The sequence below is a fragment of the Eschrichtius robustus genome, chromosome 8 (assembly GCF_028021215.1).
Source record: "Eschrichtius robustus isolate mEscRob2 chromosome 8, mEscRob2.pri, whole genome shotgun sequence".
NCBI classification, from domain to species: domain Eukaryota; kingdom Metazoa; phylum Chordata; class Mammalia; order Artiodactyla; family Eschrichtiidae; genus Eschrichtius; species Eschrichtius robustus.
This window is the reverse complement of record NC_090831.1, coordinates 7,080,817-7,103,803: the sequence shown is the minus strand read 5'-3', so window position 1 is coordinate 7,103,803 and position 22,987 is coordinate 7,080,817. Positions and strand designations below refer to the sequence as shown.

The 22,987-nt window shown below is 39.9% G+C and overlaps 1 protein-coding gene across 1 annotated transcript in view; it reads right to left on the bottom strand.

The window, feature by feature from the left end:
- Positions 1–22,987, bottom strand: part of LANCL2 (LanC like glutathione S-transferase 2) — a 56,911-nt gene that overhangs the window by 5,968 nt on the left and 27,956 nt on the right. Inside the window, exons 3-6 of the mRNA XM_068550238.1 lie at positions 14,244–14,451; positions 13,220–13,367; positions 11,698–11,844; positions 10,175–10,357 (exon numbers count right to left, since the gene is read on the bottom strand). Of these exons, the coding sequence (XP_068406339.1) occupies positions 10,175–10,357; positions 11,698–11,844; positions 13,220–13,367; positions 14,244–14,451 (686 nt within the window). The remainder of the gene's footprint in view (positions 1–10,174; positions 10,358–11,697; positions 11,845–13,219; positions 13,368–14,243; positions 14,452–22,987) is intronic.

Below are 22,987 nucleotides of genomic sequence, written 5' to 3'. Positions count from 1 at the left end.
ATGAACCACCTGTGCCTCCTGGGGCCTGCAGGCTGCAGCTGTGACACTCCTACTCGTGCAGAGGGCAGTCGAGGATCCCACACTGTCCCGTCATCCAGGTCAGGAACATTCCACATCCTCGTTAGCCACACATCCAACGCACCCGACGAGCTGTCATAAACCGTCACGAGGAAACCCGCAGAGAGCGTCCTCAGCCCAGCGGCAGGCGGCACCACCTCCACGCAGTGGTTTACGGGGACGGAGGGACAAGCGCGCTCGGCGGAGGCAAGTGCGCCAGCGTGAGGACACTTTCGCCCCCCCCCACCCCCCCGATTCCCCCTGACACTCTTCTCTGTCTCCTCACATTTCATTTATTTTCTTTCCCCGGTCCTCTCCTCTGAATCTGTTATTAGCAGTCTCCCCTGCTTAGCTCATTCCATTCTAGTGCAAATGAGTTTTGGACCACGGATCAGAGGCCAAAGGTCACTGGAGAAGAGCTCCTTGGGGCGGCAAAAGGGATCCTCCTTGTGACTGCTGAGCGCGACTCCTGGGCACCCGCTGAGGCGGCTCTGAGGTGCAGGAGAACTGAAGTGCCCGAACTGTGACCAGCGCCCGCTGCGGCCAGAAGGGGGATGAGGCAGATCCGCGTTTCCGTCACCGCTCCTGGTGCAGAGCCTCGCCAGGGCCAGGAGCAAGACTCCCAGCCATAAAAGCAGCTGAGACGCGGCCTCTGGGGTCCCTGAGCGTGCGTCTCAGCTCTGTCACCTTTTAAATGTGACCGAGGACAAGTCACCTCTTACGTCTTAATGTACTACAAAAAGATACCATTTCTTCATCTCAGCGGCTTGCTGTATTAAAAAGAAATAACATACAAGAAGCTCTTAGAACATTGCCTGGCACACGGTTAGTGCTACTTCTGAGCTGTCATTAACCACCATTCTTTCTATGTTATCATGCCAGCACAATATTTCATCCTCTCATTTGCATCTTAAGCCTCTTACAATGAATTATAAAAGGAACCTTCTTCCCATCCTAAAAAAGATTAGGTCAAAGCTGACAGGTGAAAGGAGACTGTTTTGGAGGCTATGTCATAAAATCACACGGAGAGTAAGGCCAGTCCTAAAGAAAACCTGACTGGCTCCTTTCTGATGGTCACCCAGTGGTACATGAAACCAGTCGGACTTCCTTCCCGTTCTCCCTGCCCCCCTGGTGAGACTGAAGCTGCTAGAGGCACCCCACACAGCGAGCTTTACCTTCCTTCCCCGGCGCATGCCCGCAGCACGCCCACCACGCCCACTACCGTCACACACTCGTGGCTCCACGTGAGGAGCTACTCTGAACAGTGGGACATTTGAGGGGCTCCCCTGGTGGCGCAGTGGTTAAGAATCCGCCTGCCAACGCAGGGGACACGGGTTCGAGCCCTGGTCCGGGAAGATCCCACAGGCCGCGGAGCAACTAAGCCCGTGCGCCACAACTACTGAGCCTGCGCTCTAGAGCCCGTGAGCCACAACTACTGAGCCCGTGAGCCACAACTACTGAGCCTGCGCTCTAGAGCCCGTGAGCCACAACTACTGAGCCCGCGAGCCACAACTGCTGAGCCCGTGAGCCACAACTACTGAGCCTGCGCTCTAGAGCCCATGCTCCGCAACAAGACAAGCCACTGCATTGAGAAGCCCGTGCACCGCAACAAAGAGTAGCCCCCGCTCGCCTCAACTAGAGAAAGCCCGCGCAGGGCAACGAAGACCCAACGCAGCCATAAATAAATAAACAAACAAATAAATAAATATTCCTTTAAAAAAAAAAAATAGTGGGACATTTGAAAATTTAATGAACACTGAAGCTCCCAGATTTATCTTCTCTACATTGTAGCCATTATAACTTGGCCAGAAAATCTATTTACTGATCCACATTACCTCTCGCGAATCGTAAACTACCCTGGGAAATGTCACGACAGAAAGTTTGAAGAGACAGTGCGATGCAGAGGAAGATGTTAAGAGATCTGGAGTCGGAAGCCATGGCTGGACTCCCTCTTCCACTACAACTGACCGAGTAACTTTGGGTGAGTCATCATAGCTTCTCTGAGTCTGTCTGCTCACATTAGAAAATGAACTGATGCTGAGACGACCAAATGTTGAAAAGAGAGACAAGCATTTGGGGCAGTTATTAACAATCTTTAAGGATGAAAAAGAAACTAAACACATCATCAATGAATGGTCTGGAAATCTCAGAGAAACATTACTATAAAAAGAAACAGATACTCAGGAACTGCAAAAACACCAATAGATGAAATTAAAAACTTACTGAGTAAGGCTTAATAGAGAAGAACTCATTAGTGAATATGAAGGTAAATAAATAGAAATTATACAATCTGAATTACAGGAAAGAAGTTAAAAACAAAAGCCTCAGAGACCTGTTGGGAAGTAAAGGCCTAACATTTACCAAATGTAGTGGAAGACATACAAGTTCAAGAAGCTTAAAGGCCCTCAAGCAGGATAAATACAAACAGACACACATGGGTACATGATAAAATATTGAAAACCAAAAGGTAAGAGGAAATCCCGAAAGCTTCCAGAGAAAACGCAGACTACTTGTAAGAGAACAATACGAAGAATGACTAACATCCTAGAAATAGTGACAGTGCAGCAGTATCTGTAAAGAACTGAAAGGAAAAAAAAAAAACAACTGTCAGCGTAGATATTCAGCAAAAATATCTTCAAAGAACGAAGGTGAGATTTACAATAGCCAAGACATGGAAGTAACCTAAACGTCCATAGACAGAGGAATGGATAAAGAAGATGTGGTACACATATACAATGCAATATTACTCAGCCATTAAAAAATAAGAAAATAATGCCACCTGCAGCAACATGGATGGACCTAGAGATTATCACGCTAAGTGAAGTAAGTCAGAAAGAGACAGACAAATACCATATGATATCACTTATCTGTGGAATCTAAAATATGACACAAGTGAACTTATCTATGAAACAGAAACAGACTCACAGACATAGAAAACAAACTTATGGTCACCAAAGGGGAAAGGGGGGAGAGATAAATTAGGAGTTAGGATTAACATACATACACACTACTATATATAACAACAAGGTCCTACTGTATAGCACAGGGAACTACACTCAATATCTTGTAATAATCCATAAGGGAAAAGAATCTGAAAAAGGATATATATAATATCTCTGACTCACTTTGCTGTACACCTGAAACCAACACAACACTGTAAATCAACTATACTTCAATAAGAGAGTGAAGAGTAGGAGGCAGTGGTACCACAGCCCTGAGACCACACACTGTTCCACATCTAACCCTTCACAGAGTGAACCTAACTCTTCTGAACCACTGTGGACTAGAACACACCCTGTCCCTTCCTCAGACCTGGCCACCGACACCTTGCTCCTCTCTCTCCTCTGTATAACATGACCCTGTTGTGGACTTCATGGTATGAAGTAGAATTCAGAATTTTTTAATAGCTGGTGTAATTTTCCATTGAGCTATAAGGTTCTGACCTTACTCCCTCTGCCTCTTAAGCTTTTCCAAGGGAAAACTGGGTTGATTTTTTTCTTTTATGGCTTAGTACATGACTACATGCAACAGCCTTTGGGATGCAAATCATTATCTGTCTTACTGCCATGGTGTTTATCATTTCTTCATAAACATTGTGAATAACAAGGTCTGCTCCAAGGAAATGAAGGTTTTTTCCCTTCCTTTTTAACTTAAGCTTTCATCTTTTTATCCAATATTTCCTTTATCTAAGATGATTTCAACTATTAAAATTAAAGCCTTTAAGGAAAATATCAAAAAAGGAAAAATGAGCTCATATTCAGTGAAACTGGATTGGTAAGAGGGTTTGGACTTGCCAAGAGACAAACATGACAGGAAGTTAATAACACTACTTAACATTTTTTTTTATTCTCATAAGCAGAAGTGACGTTTCAGCTGATTCATTTACGAGACCTCTTCCAATAACAATACTCAATTTATTAGGAGATTAAACTTACAGTATTTTAGTAGTTAATTAAAAAACTAATTCCTAAGAGGCATTTCCACCGTAGGTCTTGGAGAGAAGGAATCCTTCACAATTTTCCACTTCAATTTTTTTTTACCTCTTCCATTTAGACTTAGTAGCCAATTTGATGGGGCAGCAGAATTGAGTTTTCTTCAGTACAGGGCAATACTCACCTCTCTCATTGCTTTTGCTTATTATTAGGCAATCCTAAAGTGCAAGGGAATTTCTGGATCAGTTATTACAAAACCCCTGTTCTCTGCAGTTTTTGGAATAATAAAGAAATGTCCGGAGAATTGATCTAGATGTTCACGGTAAGGATAGCATTCTTCACAAACCACCACAAGATGTGGAAGGAAGATCGAAGCACCACCCCCAGAGGGACTGTTTCAGATTTTGCCCATGGAAATCACCATCGTAGGAACAACCAGGAAGTAACCAAAACTTTCACCTATGTTAGGAGAAGTTCCCTGGTATGTAAAGCAGATGTACTAGTAATCCCAAAACGTCAAGCTCACCTTGAAAACTATAAAGCAATTCGGTACAAACTGCACCGGTGCCACAGGAATATGTAACAGTAGGAATTCTACTGTTACAACTGCATCAGTTCATTTGGATGTCAAGAAGCACACCTCATCATCACAGAGAACTGCAAGAAATTTTCTTAAATTAGGGGAAGATACAGAATCCTCGCTGCCACAGATCCCACAACGATCTACAAACTAGAGGCTGTCCGCCGGACATGCATTCCTTGCAAGAATCATCTTTGACGACGGATCGTCCTCCAAGTGATCTGCTGAGTCAATGAAAGCCAGGCCGAAGGAGCTCCGACTGGTGCATTCAAGTGGGTGGCTCCAGGCAGAAGAACATGGTGTCCATATGGCACTCACCCCCCGAGGCAGGGCCGGAGGCATGGGACTGTTTAGCAATGAGTTGGGATCCAAATGCATGCACTACAACTAAAATACACTGCCCTTTATTTTCCATTTAAAAAAAAAAAAAAAAAAAAAGAATGAAAGTGAAATAAAGACAAATTTAAGATAAGTGATAATCAATGTGTTGTCACCAAACCTGGACTATAAGAAATGCTAAAGGAAGTTCTCCGGGCTGAAGGAAATGATACTTGATAGAAATCTGGACCTCCAAGAAGGAATGAAGAGCACTGAAAAGAGGAAATATACAAATAAATATCAAAGACCATCTTCTTTGCTTGTCTTGATTTCTTCAGAATACACAGGACTATTTAAAAAGCAAAAATTATAAAACTATACTGGGGGTTTATAACATTTGTTGATACATCTGACAGATGTTATAAACATGTACAGAACTGCTGTCAAGAGAACTAGGCACTTACTATTTTCTTACATTTTATATGAAGTGTACAATTCTAAGCAGACCGTGAAAAGTTAAGGATGTATATTGCAATGTTAAAGATGTATATTTAGCAACCACTAAAAAAATGTACAAATAGATACAGTTAAAAGAGTCAACAGAGAAGTTAAACTGGAATTCCAGAAAATATTCAGTTACTCTCTCCTACCTCCCTAAAAAGGCAAGAAAGAAAAAACAGAGGAGGAAAAAAAAGTTCCAAGATGTAGCCAATAGAAACCATATGGAAAAATGGCAGAGCTAAATCCAACCACATAAATAATTACATTAACTATATATGAACTAAACATTCCAAATTAAAGGCTGAGGTTGTTAGACTGCATTGCTAGACAACTCCCAACTATGAAGACACAGACTTTAAATATAAAGACATCAAAAACTATAAAACACTGTTGACATAAATTAAAGAAAATGTAAAAAGTGGAGAGATATACCATATTTGTGTATAAGAACACTCAATATTGGTATCGATTCTACCAAAACTGTTCTACGGATTGAATGCAATCTCAGTCATAATCCCAATAGGCCTCTTTTGCTGACAAACTGATTTCTAAAACTTATACGGGAATGCAAAGGATCTAGAATATTTAAAGCAATTTTGAAAAAGAAGAACAAAGCTGAAGTCTTAAATTACCTGATGTCAAAACTTAGAGTAAAGCTAAAGTAATCCAAACGGCATGGTTATCACAGAGACAGGTAAGGAGGCCAAAGAAACAGAACAGAGAGCCCAGAAATAAACCTACACTTACTAGGGTCATCTGACGTTTGAACTAGTGCCTCTACAGGTACCAAATCAATCAATGGGGAAATCAAATGATGTGGAACAATCAGATACTCCTATGGTTAAAAAAAAAAGGACTTCACTCCTTACTTCACATAATATACAAAACTTAATCTGAGACAGTTCTAAATGTAAAATCTAAATCCATGAAGCATGTAGGAGAATACTATCTGTATAACCTGGGAGTAAGTAAAATTTCTCAGACAAGATACGGAAAGTAGTTACCATTACAAAAAAACACACTGATAAGGCAGATTTTACCAGAATTTAAAACTCTACTCATTAGAAGATGTCACAGAGAACATGATTAGGCCAACTACAGACTGGGAGAAATCATTTCCAAAACGTATCTGACCAAAGGACTTACAACCAGAACATATGAAGAATTTTTATGACTCCATAATAAAAGAACAAACAATAAATACATAAAACAATGTGGGTAAAAGATATGAACAGACACTCAACAAAGATACACAGTTGACCCTTGAACAACATGGGGGTTGGGGTGCCAGCCCCCACCTCGTTGAAAACCCTTGTGTAACTTTACAGTGGGCTCTCTCTGTATGCCGTTCTGCATCCCCGTATTCACCACACTGCATACCGTGTGGTACCACAGTACTGTACTTATTGAAAAAAATCCATGTATAAGTGGCCCCACGCAGTTCAAACCCATGTTGTTCAAGGGTCAACTGTACAAACAACCCATGAGCACACGCAAAATTGCTCGACATCATTAACCATCAGGAAGGCACAAGTTAAAGCCACAATGAAACACCCACCAGAATAAAATCAAGATGACTTCCAACACCAAGTGTTAGCAGAGATGTGGAGCGACTGGAACTCTGTTTACATGCTGATGGGATGTAAACCGGTACAGCCCTTGAGAAAAGGTCTGGCAGTGTCTTAGGAAACTAAAAAAGCTATCTTCTGAGCAAGCAAGTCTACTCCTAGTTATTAGCCCCAAAGAAATGCAAACATACGTCTACGAAAAGATCTGTACAAGAATGTTCACTATAGCTCATTCACAATAGCAAAAAACTAGAAACAACTGAAAAACAAAGGCATAAACTGTGGTACGTTTATAAATGATGCTTACTTAACCTTAGGAAGGTACCAGAATCTTGAGGAAGAAGGAAAGAAAATATAGTTTGAACATAATCTCTCCAGGTGATCCTGATATACACCACCTAGAAAGACATTCCATGTCAGAAATAAGCAACTTACAAATGAGCTTTTGGAAAATAATTCATATGAAGACATTTTCTGATGGGCAGCGAAGAGTCGACCACCAGGACGCATTCTAACCCAGTTCTACTGTGGGAATTTCAGAGCAGGCTTGTGGGTGCAGGAGGGGAAGGTATGGTTGTTTCACACATTTAGCCCAGAATCAAAGGATTACTTTGATATCACTTTGGTATGACTTACCTGGTTTTCCTGGGCAACAGATTTACTTTTCCAAATATAATTTTATTTAACCTAGCATTTGTTTATTAGTGGCTGCGTCCACACAAACTGCTAATGCCCTAGGGCCTAAATGTGTGGTTAGAAGGTGGTAGAATTTGTTACCGTAACCCGTAATTTACTGTCAGATAATTAAGAACTGATCGTTAACTATTCATCAAAATGGAGTCCAGCTATGAGGTCCACAAATGTAATTGTTAGGAAATCATTTGCAAGTAACCAAATTCCTAATACAGCATAGAAATACTGTTAAAAATCTTGACATTTTTTCCGAGACCATCTACAATACTACATAACTGCGAATAATACATGTTCATACCAAGAAGAGTACATACCCTACGTGAAATGTGATTAGCATCTATAGGAAGGGAAAACAAATTTAGTGTGAATCTGGACTCAAATTATAGTTTTATTTGTGAAAGATATTAATTTTTTTTTAAATACTTGAACACCTTATGCCTTCCTAAGTGCTCCTGAAGAACTTACAACTTTATGTGCCAGCATGAGAAACTGCTGAAAGCTTGTTATTACACAAAATTTAAACATTTCCTCATTTTGAGAGATGGCTTCAATGGACAAGGACCCTCTTAATCTGAGTTAACAATAACTTGAGAGAAAAGAGAGTCTAGAACTGTGTCTCTCTAGCTTTGTGCCACCCCCTGTCCTGGCCAAGTACAACTTTCATACTCCACTAACTTATACTCTGAAGACATATTTTCACCCCCAACTGTAAAACTACATTATCTGTGCTTCTTCAAACTACCATTGACGCCTTCTGCCCCAGAAGATTCCGCTATTCCTCCCCTTCCCCATGTTTGGGAACTTTGAAGTACATGGACAAAATTAAGTTTTAGTGACTAAGTATGGGATCTTACTGTCCATGTTTCTAGAAAAGAGGAGTTTCTGTTTTGGAATCAGTGGGGGGGAGGGGGGACGGGCACCCAGTGGTCTCCGGAGCGGAAGCCCTGCAGGCAGAGCTGGGCTGAGAGGCGGTGGCCCTGCCGCTGGCAGGGGTGTGCGGCGCTTGCTCCCTTGGTACCAGCAGTGGTGGAAGCCGATGGTGGCCACAGTCAGCAGGGCTAATGGAAATGGAACTGCCCAGGACAAGGGCCCACTGCAAGCCCTGGCTCCTGACCACTTCTTACTGCCCACAGCTCAGCTGCTAAAGCAGGAGTGGGGAGACCCCCAGAAGCCAAGACTACCAGCCACCAGGAGTGCCCACCTCTATAGCTGATCCTCGTTAAAGCAAAAGGGAAAAGGAGTTTGACAAAGAGAAGCTTTCAGTTTTTACCAGTCAAACGTCTGTTCTGAGTACCAAAGGATTCCTGTTTGTGCTGTCAGTACTGTGCTCAGATCCTATGGTTGGATATTTGTAATATTACAGACTTATCTCTATGTCACTGAAGTTACATTTCCTCTAAAGCTCGAGAAAAGGGGAGGCAGTGATTTGAACAGAATTCTGTTCTAATTTAAAAGTTGACGTACTGTTAAGAAGATGAATCATTAAGTTCTTCAGATCTCCAAAAAGTATACTTCGTTGTGCTTTCCTCTCATCAAACATCATAACTTTCTGAGTTATTTTCTTGAATGCTCGTAACTGACTTTTGTATTATGTGAATATTTTTGGTGTTATTGTTGTAGGACTAAAAAATTCTGAGAAATCAGCCTAAATCATGAAAGGTAATTCCCAATTTTTCTAAATAATTTATTATAGTTAATCACAAAAGGAAAATAAAATTGATTCAGGGACCAGTTCTTCTGTAATTTTCAGGTAGACATATGAATTCTGCTCCAGTAGGTCTATTTCTGCAAAACTAAGAGACCTTGCCAAAACACTAATCAATCATTGTGGTTACATTTGTATACGTTGGTATATAGGTGACAATCTCCAACATCAACTATTACAAACAAAGATGCATTAAAAGAAAAATAAAATTGCAAAAGAAGAATGGTTTGCTTTCAACTCACATGATAATTCTAAGTCCAGGAGAGAAATCAGCAGTATTCTTAATATTGTGCCCAGATAGATCTACAGAGTCTACTACAATTCATCAGTAAAGGTACTGCCTAATTTCCAATAATACCTCTCTCACATGTGTAAAAATTTGAATGCCACATCGATCTTTTGTAAATAACTTTATAATAATTTAAAACTCAAATTTAAAAGCTCCTGAATCATCAGCAGCATCATCTAGCGATAAAGGCTTGTTCAAGCAAGGAAATCAAATGATGCGAAGTCAAATAAAAAGCATTTTGGTTATAATACTGCCTCCTGCCTTACTGGATATTCATACTTATGTCATCTAGGCTTTCTTTTACACATGAATATAATCCCTGTTAAAACACACACACATATACTTACAACTCTAATTATAGTGGTGATGAACAGTGAAATAAAAAGACTTTCTGTTTACTAGTAAAAATATTAACTCTAAAAGGTCTTTAGTTTGCAAGCAAATGTGCTTACCAAAACCAAACTGAAAACGTGGTGGTGAAAACCGTGTCTGTGCACCTCGGGTGCTAAGGACACGCCCCGCAGCACTGACCTTGTACGCCTGCATGAGCATGTGGATGACACCGGGGGCCCCGTGACACCAGTGCACCAGTCGGTCTGTCTCATTGCTTAGGGATGACGGATAATTCCCAGATCGGAATCTTTTGTGGCGCATATAGTCAATACTAGGTTTCACCATTTCTGTCAAGGTTTCTTGGTCCACTTTTGCTGCCGGCTTTTAAACAAACAAAAATAAAACATTTAATTTATGTTTCCATAAGCTTTTTTTTTTAAACCTCTGCATTGTGGCTAATATAGTTAAGCATCAATTACCCAGAATACTGAGGAACACATAAAGTTAGAATTAATCCACTTCTCCGGTTACTTAAGGCCTGGGCAGACCTTTGCATCAACCCTTGCTGACGCGATGCTGCGGACGGAACTGGCGGCCGGCCATCCGCTGGGGAGTTCCCTCTTGCTCAGGGGAGGCGTCTGCCTGGATGAGGCCCACCCACAAGCGGAGAGCAAACTGCTTTACTACAAGTCCACCTGTTTAAACGTAAACATCACCCAAACTCCCTCACAGACACACCCAGAATGATGTCTGACCAAATATCTGGGCAACGTAGCCCAGCCAAGTGAACACATACACTTAACCACCACAGACAGCTAGCTACCTTTTTCAGTGGGGACTTCCATATACCTATACCTACAAATCTTTTATCTGAGCTGTTTCTCCGAAAGAGAGACTTCACTCCCGCAGGTGAGGTGGTGCCGTGCTGCCAGCTGGGGCGGGGAAAGGTGCTGGTGCGGGGCTGGCCGTGGCAGCAGGGAGGTCTCCCGCTGACCGTGCGGACACTCACCAAGCCCCGCTTTCAGGTCTGCGCTCCACTTCAACTCTCCTCTCCACCTGGCTTCCTGGCGTCAGAAGAACTGGTCTGACTGCTGCAGACCACGTACTGTCTCCTGCAGTCACCTCGCCCTGCACGGTGATCTCACGGCACAGGTCCAGCTGGGCTGCACAAGGATGTCCAAAGAGGCTCCCCTGCAGCCCAGACCTCACTCCCCACCGGAACACACGTCTGGCACCGCCACTGGTGGTGCCGTAAGCTCCCGAGTGCAGGGCCCTGAGGTCTTTGACTGCCTGACGCAAGAGTCAGTACTTAATTCAGTAGATGTCAGGGATGGTTCAGAGACAAAATCATAACCACAGCAATAAACTAGTTAAAAAAATTTTGAACACAACTGATAATAAGTTGGGGGTATCTGAATGTGAAAAAGTCTCTGCCCTAGTCTGCACTCTGGAAGCCCTTTCTGCTCCCCGAAGGTTTTTCCCTATTAAAAGAGGAGGACACGGACAGAAATAAAGTGTGGGCCACAGACACCTAATCCAACACGAAACTGCACACAGAATGTGCTCTCAGGAGGTCACTGCTTGGGGATCCATGATTCAAAGGAGGATCCTTATTTCCTTTCAGCCTGCTTGGTTTGTAGTAAAATTTCAGTACCCATTGCCGATTTGATCTAATATTTTATAATGCGGTCACTGCACTAGTATTTCAGGGTATCACTCACCTGCATTAACATGTAGTAGATTCCGGCCATGCCATGGGCTGCTCCAACATACTGCTTCCTGTGCCACTGATACAACAGGGGACAGCGCTCGGCCTTCTTTTCTTCCCTTGACAAAGCCTTGCCCGATTCAATAATAGCATCCACTACCTACAGACATAATGAGACCGCATAAGTCTAAAAAACTTACATGTAATCTGTTTTAGTCTAACTAACAATAACAACATGTCTTTACATAGATAGATTACTTACTCTAAAAATCTTTAAGCAGTTAGTAGCCAACACTGTTATCTTTATTTTATAAAGAGAGAGAAACCAGAAGACAATCTCAGAGTAGAAAAAGACATTAAGAAGTAGAACCAAGAGATCAAAAGGTCTTTGCATGAACAGTTTACTAGAACCTAGAAAAACTTCCGATAAAAACTATCCTAGACTACTTAGTTGCTTTGTAGCTTCAATGTTTTCCCCAAAACACTGGCAAGTACAGTCGGCCCTCCATATTTGCTGCGGGTTTCACACCCATGGATTCACCAACCTCAGATCAAAAATATTGGTAAAAAAACATTCCAGAAAGTTCCAAGAAGCAAAGCTTGAATTTGCTGCACGTGGGCAACTTTTTACATAGCATTTACATGGTGTTAGGTATTATAAGTAACCTAGAGATGATTTAAAGTACATGGGAGGATGTGCACAGTTTATATGCAAATAATATAAAGTGGTGTAGTATTTGCATATATACACCACTTTATATTAAGGGACTTCAGCACCCCGGCATTCTAGTATCCAAGGGGGGGTCCTGGAACCAATCCCCAACAGGTACGAAAGGATAACTGTACATCTTCCAAGGCTGGAGGAACTGGCTTTGTTTATGAAAGGCTAAGGAAGTGGGGTCTGTTGCAGGATTTTAGAATGACTATGCGGCAAAGACAGTAATTGTTTCCTCATATCCTCTCTCCCCTCACACTTTTGGTAACAGTGCCCCAAGTTTTAGCGAGGCATCTGGCCTCAGAAATACAAACAGCTGGACACGGTCATCTGACTGAGTTCTGGAAGTGGGATGGGAGCAGAAGTGAGGTGGGCAACTTCTAGTTCTCAGGCTTGAAAAGGAAGCTGGCTCCTCTCCCGCTTCCTCACCGCCCCCTGGGCTGGGGGTGCTCAGCGAGCTCCGGTCGTGCAGGTGAGGGCACGGCCCTAGGATAAGGCAGAACAAGACAGGAGCTGGTGCCTAGCCCTATTCGCCTGGTGTGCCTACCAGTTCTGATACCTCCTGAAAGAGAAATAAACATTCTATCTTCTTGACGCTGCTGTTTGATTCTAGTAAAGACAGCTAAATTAATACAGATCCAAAGTTTTTAAAGAAACATCCCTGGAAGAGAAAAAAAGGAGCAATTTATTAATTTTATGAGTGGCCTTGGGAAGTTACTCCCACCCAGAAGCAGAGTCCAGCCACTACTACAAGTCTCTGCTAGCAGACAGGCTGCGTGGCAGACAGGAGAGGACACCCCGGGGCGGGACCCCACCGCACCTCTTTGACAGCTGACCCACACGCGGCGCCCGGCCCCATCTCCGTGCTCACGTAGAGTAAGGCGTACAGATAGCCTGCCCGGCCCTGAAGCAGCTCGTCGGGAAGGTCTGAATCTCGGCAGACGATGGCTCTCTGGAGCTGCAAAAGTCTACCCAACAAGAAACATCCAGCTTTACCAGAGAGAGAATGTCTAAAGTACCTCTTCCTGAAACTGCAAGTAACCCTGTCACTTTAGGAACCATCTGTTACTATTTTTAATTTAAAACTAATTTTTAAAAATACCAAAAAAGAGGGAAAACAACGAAAACTTCCCCACTACAAAACCAAACAAAAACCTCTCTCTCAGATATCAACACGAATGATAAAACACCTTGCTGTTCAAAAGTTCTACATTTATATCTAAAATGTATAGGATATATGCATATAAGAGAAGATACTCTAAACCATATACGAGAAGATACCCAATTTTGCAATCCAGAATTACAAGAAAGGTGATTTCAAATTTTAACAAAAATGTTACTAAAATGTAGCCAATGCCTGAAAATTAGCTTGAGTCACCCCAACTTTAACAAACATTCACTGACCAGCACCTGCCAGACACTCCACCAGACCATGGCTGTGAGCTCTGATTTCTGCTGCTTCAAAAGAGAATATAAACCAATAGGTACAATAAAAGCTTACACTCTCTAATTGTTTCCTAACAATTGAACCTAAGAATAACTGAGTTATTATAGAGAATCTAAGGCATATAAGGTAATTTTCATGCATCGAAGGCAACCAAAAATTATTTAGGAAAAAACATGTCTATTCCTCCCTCAAATTAAGGCGAACGCATGCTTGGATAGAAAGGTAGCATACAATCCCACCATTATGCTCAAGATTAAAATACAAACTCTTCGCTTCTTGGAGAGAACTGTCTGCAAGAGCAGGTGAATTAAAAGAAAAATTCTTTTTCGTTTTTTGAGTTTCTTTCTATATCAAGACTGAGAATTTGGAGAAAATACTTCCAGTTGTAAAAACTCACTTTGTGATGCATTCCTGGGACTCGCAATCACTTTTGAGTTTATGGTATACCACAGCTCCGACGGCCAAGGGCCCAGCATCTCCACAGAGGAAAGTGACCCTCCGGCCATTCAGATTCCGAAGTGTTCTCTTTACGTAATCCAGGGATCTGAGCAGATAGGTCTGGTCACATGTGACCCGGTACAACTGCAGGTACAAGAGGGCTATGCCTGGAATAATCACCACCCCCCCCCCCACAAAAGAAAAGCATTATCGTCTTTCCTTTTTACTGTCGGGACATTACTACATGATTACGTGAAAAACCTACATAAAGCCTATGTTTCTGAAGGAGTAACATCAAACAAATTACATATGTTTCTTAAAAATGGGGGGAAAAAAGAACCCAGTGTAGAAAAAATTGCAAACAAGTTAAAATGTTGCTAACTGTTCTGACACAATGATTCACCACCTCCTAGATAAGGGAAATACAAGACTTCCCACTCATTCCCCTTTAATTTTCATTCGTTTCCAGGTTGTACTTATTCTCCTTTGTATTATAAGCTAATCTGGATCCTTTTCTTCTTACTTCTCATATAATAATGTCCTCCTATCTTATGCCAAATTACATGATTGCTTTTCTGAGTTTTATACCATCTTCTTTCTAATTTATCTATTTCTCACAATTTTTCAATTTTCTTTAGTGACCAACCAACCAGTGAGTCAACTCACCGTTTACAGAACAGCCACATGATGCAGAGTAAGGTAGTGAATTCAGAAGACATAGCTTATCATCTACTCAAACTTCCTATTTTAGATGAAAGAACACATCTGGTTACTCAAGGGAACCAGAGAGGGGTCTTTTTCTGAAAATCTATGGAGGATGACCTATACAACTTCTAAAAGAAGCATGCTATTATTCCTGGGCTCAAGAAGCCAATGTGGCAGATAAGTAATAAAGGAATCTGTATAAACATATACCTAATAAAGTATACTGTAGGAAAAAATATTTAAAGAAATGATATGATGGTGAAAAAGCCAAAAATAAAATCTACTAATGTTTGAATTGAGGTTCTCTAATATTCTGTTCTTTGTCTGATATCCTACTCTCACTTTTATTATTTTTCATTTTGCTTTTCAAATTTCTCTAAATAGGTAGCTTCTTCTTTAATTCTCCTATTCAGGGTATCCTACTTGCCTTTCAAATTAATTCTTAACACCGACATATATTTTTTGAGAAGTCCTTCTTTTGTCATTATCTTTTTTTTTTTTTTAAAGACACTGAATCAAACAGATATAAAAGTAGCATATTTGTAAGCCCTGAAAAAAATCCCTCCATATGAATGGCTTATGATGTCCTTGAGTGTCTTCTGTATTCAAAAAATTGAAATGATAAACATATAGAAAACAAGTTAGAAGTTAAATACCTACAAATTTCAAACATAATAATCACTATAAAAGGTTTACAAGTACTTCATGATTGACTCAGAAACCCCTAAAAATAGGATGATGATCTGGTCAACCTGTGAACCTAAAAACCTATGGTTATATACATTCAAAGCTTAAGTATTTTAAAGTAAATGATGATGGGTAAAGTATAAAAAAAAAAGTCATCATGACATTCTGCCCCTGAATACTTCAGTATGAAAATCTAAAATATATGAACCTTTTTCTTACAAGCCAAAACAGCACCATAACTATCAAAATTAATAATTAGTGAGACTGAGCTGTGTTTTTTCTTTTTTTCTTTTTGGTAGATCTTTATATCAGTTTCGGTACCAGTATTAAGCTTGCTTCATAAAACAATGGGACTTAGTCCTTATTTTCCTATTCTCTGAAACACTGTAAGAGGAGCACTGAGATTTCCTGTTCTTTAAAAAAAATTGTCTCTTTTTATTAGTTTATTGTTTCTTTTTCCCCAGTTTTATTGAGGTATAATTGACAAATAAAACTGTATATATTAAAGTGTACAACAGGATGATTTCATACAATGTGGAAATATTACCACAATCAGGTTAACACATCCATCATCACACACAGTTATCAGTGTGTGTGTGTGTGTGTGTGTGTGTGTGTATGAGAATGCTCAAGATCTACTCTCTTAGCGGATAACAAGTATACAAGTATACAATACAGTGTGTGTGTGTATGAAAATGCTTCAAATCTACTCTCTTAGCAGATTACAAGTATACAAATTACAAGTATACAATATAGTCCCAGGTTGTACATTAGATCTATAGAACTGGTATATCTTATAACTGAAGGCTTATGCCCTTTGACCACCATTTCCCCATTTCCCCTACCACACAAGCCCTGGTAATCACCATTCTATTGTTTCCATGAGTTTGACATTTTGTTTCTTTGTTTTAGAATCAATATGTATGTGAGATCATACAGTTTGTGTCCTTCTCTGTCAGGCTTTTCACTTAGCATAATATCCCCTAGGACCATCCATATTGTCACAAATGACAGGATTTCATTTTTTCTTGTGGCTGAACATTCCATTCATAGACAGCATAACATTCCATTAGATATAGTTAGAGAGCTCGATCGATCGATCACAACTTCTTTATCCATTCAAGGATGGATGGATATTAAGGTTGTTCCCATATCTTGGCTATTGTTAATAATGCTGCTATAAGGACGGGGGTGCAGATATCTCTTTGAGATACTGACTTCCCCAGAAGTGAGACTGCTGGATCATATGGTTCTATTTTTAATTTTTTGAGGAACCTCCATACTGTTTTCCATAGTGGCTGCACCAACTTATGTTCCCACCGTGTACTAGGGTCCCCTCTTCTCCACACCCTCACCAACACTTGTTCTCTCTTGTCCTGTTGATAAAAGCCTTCCTAATAGGTGTGAGGTGATATCTGTGGTTTTGATTTGCACTTTGCTGATAACTAGTGATGTTGAACACTTTTTCATATATGTCCCAGCCATATATATGTCTTCTTTGGAAAAATGTTCACTCAGGTCCTTTGCCCGTATTTTAATTGATTATTTATTTTTTGCTATTGAGTTATATAAGTTCCCAATATACTTTGGATACTAACCTCTTAGCAGATATATGGCTTGCAAATATTTTCTCCTGTTCTATAAAGTTGCCTTTTCATTTCGACTGTTTCCCTTGCAGTGCAGAAACTTTTTAGCTTGACCTACTCCTGCTTATTTTTTTATGTTATTGCCTGTGCTGTTGGTGTCATATCCAAAAAGTCATTGCGAAGACCCAAGGAGCTTTTCCTTTGTTTTCTTCTACGAGTTTTACGGTTTCAGGCCTTACATATTTAAGTCTTTAATCCATTTTGAGTTAATTTTTGAGAGCGGTGTAAGATAGGGATCCAGTTTGATTCTTTTGCACGTGGCAATCCAGTTATCACCATTTACTGAAGAGGCAATTTTCCCCACTGTGTGTTCTTGGTTGCTTTGTCAAGAATTAATGAACCATTTATGCATGGATTTCCTCCTGGGCTCTCTATTCTGTTCCATTGGTCTCTGTGTCTGTTTTTATGCCAGTGACATATTGCTTTGATTACTATACCTTTGTAATATACTTTAAAATCAGTAAGTGTGATGCCACCAGCTTTGTTCTTCTTTCTCAAGATTGCTTTGGCTATTCTCGGTCTTTTGTAATTCTATATGAACTGTAGGATTGATTTTCAATTTCTCTGAAAAATACCATTAGAATTTTGATAAAGACTGTATTAAATCTATAGATCACTTTGGGTAGTATGGATATCTTAACAACATTAATGCTTCCAATCCATGAACAAAGAATATTTTTCCATTTATTTGCAGCTGCTTCAATTCCTTTCATCAATGTCTTATAATTTTCAGTGTACAGGTCTTCTACCTCTTTGATTAAATTTATTCTTAAGTATTTTTCTTTCATGCTATTGTAAACAGAATTGTTTTCTTAGTTTCTTTCTTCAATAGTTTGTTAATGTATAGAAAAAACTGATTTTTGTATATTGATTTTATATACTGCAACTCTGCTGAATTTATCAGTTCTAACAAATTTTTTTGGTGGATCTTCAGGGTTCTTTACATATAAGATTATGTCATCTGCAAGCAGAAGCAATTTTACTTCTTCTGATTTGGATGCCTTTTATTTATTTATTTATTTATTTATTTTTGGGCAGGCCTTAATTGCTCACCCCTAGAATTTTCAGTACTATGTTAAATGGAAGTGGCAAGATTGAGAGTCCTTATCTTGTTCTAGATCTTAGAGGAAACACTGAGTATTGTTAGCTGAGTATGAGTATCCTTGAGCACGACGATAGCTGTGGGCTTATCATATGTTGCTTTTATGATGCTGAGGTACATTCTTTCTGTACCAAATTTGAGTTTTTATTATGAAAGTATGTTGAGTATTATCAAATGCTTTTTCTGCATCTATTGAGATGATCATGATTTTTATCCTCCATTCTGTTAATGTTGTGTATTATATTTATTGACTTGTGTATGTTGAAACATCCTAGCACCCCTGGGATAAAACCCACTGATCATGCACGTTCTTTTAATGTGCTCTTGAATTGTGTTTGTTAGTATTTTGTTGAGGATTTTTGTATCTGTGGTTCATCAGAGATACTGACCTTTAGTTTTCTTCTTTCCTTCAGCTGTTTTGGAACAGTGTGAGAGGGACTGGTATTAATTCTTTAAATGTCTGACAGAATTCACCAGTAAAATCATCAGGTCCTAGGCTTTTGTTGGGAGGTTTTTGGTTACTGATTCCATCTCTTTATTCATTATTGGTCTGTTTAGAGTTTCTATTTCTTCATGATTCAGTTTTGGTAGGCTGTATGTTTCTAGGAGCTGATCCATTTCTTCTGGGTTATCCAATTTGTTGGTTTATAATTGTTCAGAGTAGTGTTTTATGATCCTTCGTATTTCTGTGGTATCAAGTATAATGTCTTCTCTTTTACTTTAGATTTTATTTACTTGGATCTTCTCTCTTGTTTTCTCAGCTAGGCTTGGTAAATTGCCTATTTTGTTTATTTACTCAAAAACCAACTCTTAGTTTCACTGATCTTTTCCACTGCTTTCTGGTTTCTATTTCACTTATTTCTGCTCTACCTTTCGTATCTCCTTTCTGCTATCTTTGGGTTTTAGTTTGTTGTTTTTCTAGTTCCTTGAGGTGTAAAGTTAGGTTCTTTATTTGAGACCCTTCTTTTCTCTTAATGTAGTTGTTTACTGCAAGGTACTTCCCTCTTAGAACTGCTTCTGCTACATCCTGTTAAGTTTTAATATGTTGTGCTCCCATCTTCATTTGTTTCAAGATATCTTTTGCTATTCCTTTGATTATTCTTTGACCCACTGGTTGTTCAGGAGCTTTTTGTTTAATATCCACATAGTTATGAATTTTCCAGTTTTCCTACTATTACAGATTTCTAGTTTCTTACCATTGTGGCTGGAAAAGATACTTGATGTAACTTCTATCTTCTTAAATTCGTTGAGACTTGTTCTGAGTTGTAACACATGATCATCTTGAGGAACGTTCTGTGTGCACTTGAGAAGAATGTGTTCTGCTGCTACTGAATGCAATGTTCTGTATATGTCTGTTAGATCCATTTGGTCTAACGCATAGCTCAATTCTAATGTTTCCTATTGATAATGCGGATGACCTGTCCAATGTCAGAAGAGGGATCTTGAAGTCCCCTATTATTGTTGCATTGTTGTGTATTTTCCCCTTCAGAACTCTTAGTATTCACTATATTTCTAGGTGCATATGTATTTACAACAGTTATATTCTCTTGATGAATTGACTCCTTTATCATTATATAATGACCTTCTTTGCTTCTTGTTAAAAGTTTTTGAAGTTAAAGTCTATTTGTTCTGACATAAGTATACCTACTCCTGCTCTATTTTGGTTTCTAGTTGCATGGAATATAACTTCCCGTCTCTTCACTTTCAGCCTATGTTCATAAAGCTGACATGAGTCTCTTGTAAGCAGCATATAGTTTTTCTTATCCATTCAACCACTCTGTCTTTGATTTGAGAATTTAAGCCATTTAGATTTAAAGTACTCACTGATAATGTAAGGACTTACTAATGCTGTCTTATTATTTTTCTGGCTGTTCCATAGTTCCTTTCTTGCTCTCTAGCTGTCTTCCCTTGCGATTTGATGATCTTCTCTACTGGTATGCTTCAATTCCTTTTTTTTTTTTTAACAATTGCTTGTGTATCTACTACAGGTTTTTGCTTTGTAGTTACTATGAGATTTACATAAAACATCTTACAACATTCTATTTTAAGCTAGTACAAAAACTCTCCTCCCCTCCCCCAACATCTTATGTTTCTGACATCACAAATTTACATATTTTATGTTGTGTACCCACTAAAAAATTATTGTAGCTATAGTTAATTTTAATACTTCTGTTAAAACCTTTGTAGTAAAATTAAGTACTACATGACCATATTACATTACTATAGTATTTGGATTTGACTACACACTTGCTTATAACAGTATGTTTTATATTTTCATGTTACTAATTAGCATCCTTTTGTTTCAGCTTGAAGAACTCATTTCAACATTTCTTGTAAGGCAGGTTTAGTTGTGATGAACTCCCTCAGCTTTTGTTTGCTTGTGAAAGTATTTCTCCTTCATTTCTGAAGGACAGCGTGCCAGGTATAGTATTTTTGGTTGGCATTTTTTTTTTTCTTTAAGTACCTAGAATACATCAACCCACTTTCTCCTCGCCTGTAAAGTTTCTGCTGAGAAATCTTCTGATAGTTTTCTTGGGGTTCCTTTGTATGTAAGTAGATTTTTGTTTCCTGCTTTGGAAATTCTCTGTCTTTGGTTTTAGACAGTTTTATTATAACGTGTCTCAGTAAAGTCCTCTTTGGGATGAATCTGTATGGGAAATTATGGACATCATGAACTCTCTCCCCAGATTTGGAAAATTGTCAGCCATTATTTCTTTAAATAAACTTTCTGCCCCTTTCTCCCTGTTTTGCCTTCTGTGACTCCTATAATGCATTAATTGCTTTACTTGATGATGTCCTTTAATTCATGTAACCTTTCTTTACTTTTATTCATTCTTTTTACTTTTTTCTGCTCTGACTGGTTAATCACAGATGACCTGCCTTCAAGTTCAGATTTTTTTTTCTTGTTGATTCATTCTGCTGCTGCTGCTGCCCTCTATTGCACTTTTCATGTCATTCATTTATATTCTTCAGCTCTACACTTCGTTTTTGGTTCTCTCTCTTAAACTTCTTGTTTTGTTTATGTATGGTTTTCCTGATTTCATTAATATGTCCCCTGCATTGGAAGGCGGATTCTTAACCAATGGACCACCAGGGAAGTCCTCTAATTTGAATTCTTTATCAGGCATACCATAAATCTCCATTTCTCTGGGGGTGGTTACTGGCAAATTATTATTATAAAATTATAAATTATTAGTGCTGTTATATTTCCTTGATCTTTCATTTTCCTTGAAGTCTTGTGTTGCCATCTTAGCATTTGAAGATGCAGTCACCTCCTCCAGTCTTTACTGACAGCCTTCAGGAATGAAATGTCTTCTGTCAGCCTTACTACAGATTCTCAGGCTTTCTCAGGCCTTCTCTATGGACATGCCTGCTCCACACTTTTTGTTCCCTGTTAGGGGAGAATTCTTAAGACTGTATGCCTTCTCCTGATTCCACAAAGCCAGGCTGAGTGCTGACAGTCTCCTGTTTGCTTTCCCTAGGGCAGTGAGGGATGCTCAAGTGTCTATGCCTTCTCCCAATTCTGCAGGGTTGGGCCAGCTTTCTGCCCATGCTCACTAACTGTCCACTGAGGTTTGCACACACTGCCTTCAACGGCACACACAGTTATGGGGTGGGTCAGTGTGTGGGTGAGGAATGCAGAACGTTGGAGGTAACCATGGGCTAACTGGGGGATACACTGGTGAGGTGTCCCCAGTGGCTCACAGGCAGGCTTCCTGATGGAGTCTGCAAAGTGGCCAGTGGACCTGCATCCCTTGTTGAATTCTGAGCCCTGGTTGCTATGCTCTCAGCCTTTCCTTGCCCCTTGGTCATGCAGATCTCCTCTGTATTCTGAAAGGGATGAGAAAGAAGTGGGTATCCTTTGTAGCTTCCCACATAGCTGGGGAAGCCAGGCACTCACTCACATGTTCTCACTTTCCCCCGTAGGAGAAATCACAGGCTGAATGTGTCTCTCTTGGCACTAAGCTGTGCCACCTTGGGGATGCGGTGACACAGGTGAAGTGAAAATTTTCCTCTTACCCTTTTCAATGTGTCCAATCTCAGTTTTTGTTTTGTGCTCCCGCCCCCCCCCCCACCCAATGGTATTGTGTAACTCCTCCACTGGACTCTTGGGTCCCACAAAGGTACTCTCATCTGTGTATAATTATCAAAATCAGTGTTCTTTGGGGAGGAAGACAGTAGAAAACTCCTATTCCACCATTTTACTGTTGTCACCCCTAAGGATTTCCTGTCCGTTAGTAAAGGTTTGGTAAAATTTCCCAGTGAAATTTTTGGGTAGATATTTGACAACATTCTCAAATTTTTATTTGGAATTTTGTCTGTTTACATGTCCTATCTCTTCTAGGGTCAGGTTTGGTAGATTATGTATTCACAGAGAATTATCCATTTCAGTTACATTGTGAAATAAATTTTTGTAGAGTGAAAAGTAGTCATGTGATTTCTAAAATTTCCTCTATTTATTTATTTATTTGGCTGCATTGGGTCTTAGTTGCAGCATGTGGGATCTTCACTGTGGCATGCGGAAACTTTCGTTGTGGCGCGCGGGCTTCTAAGTTGTGATGC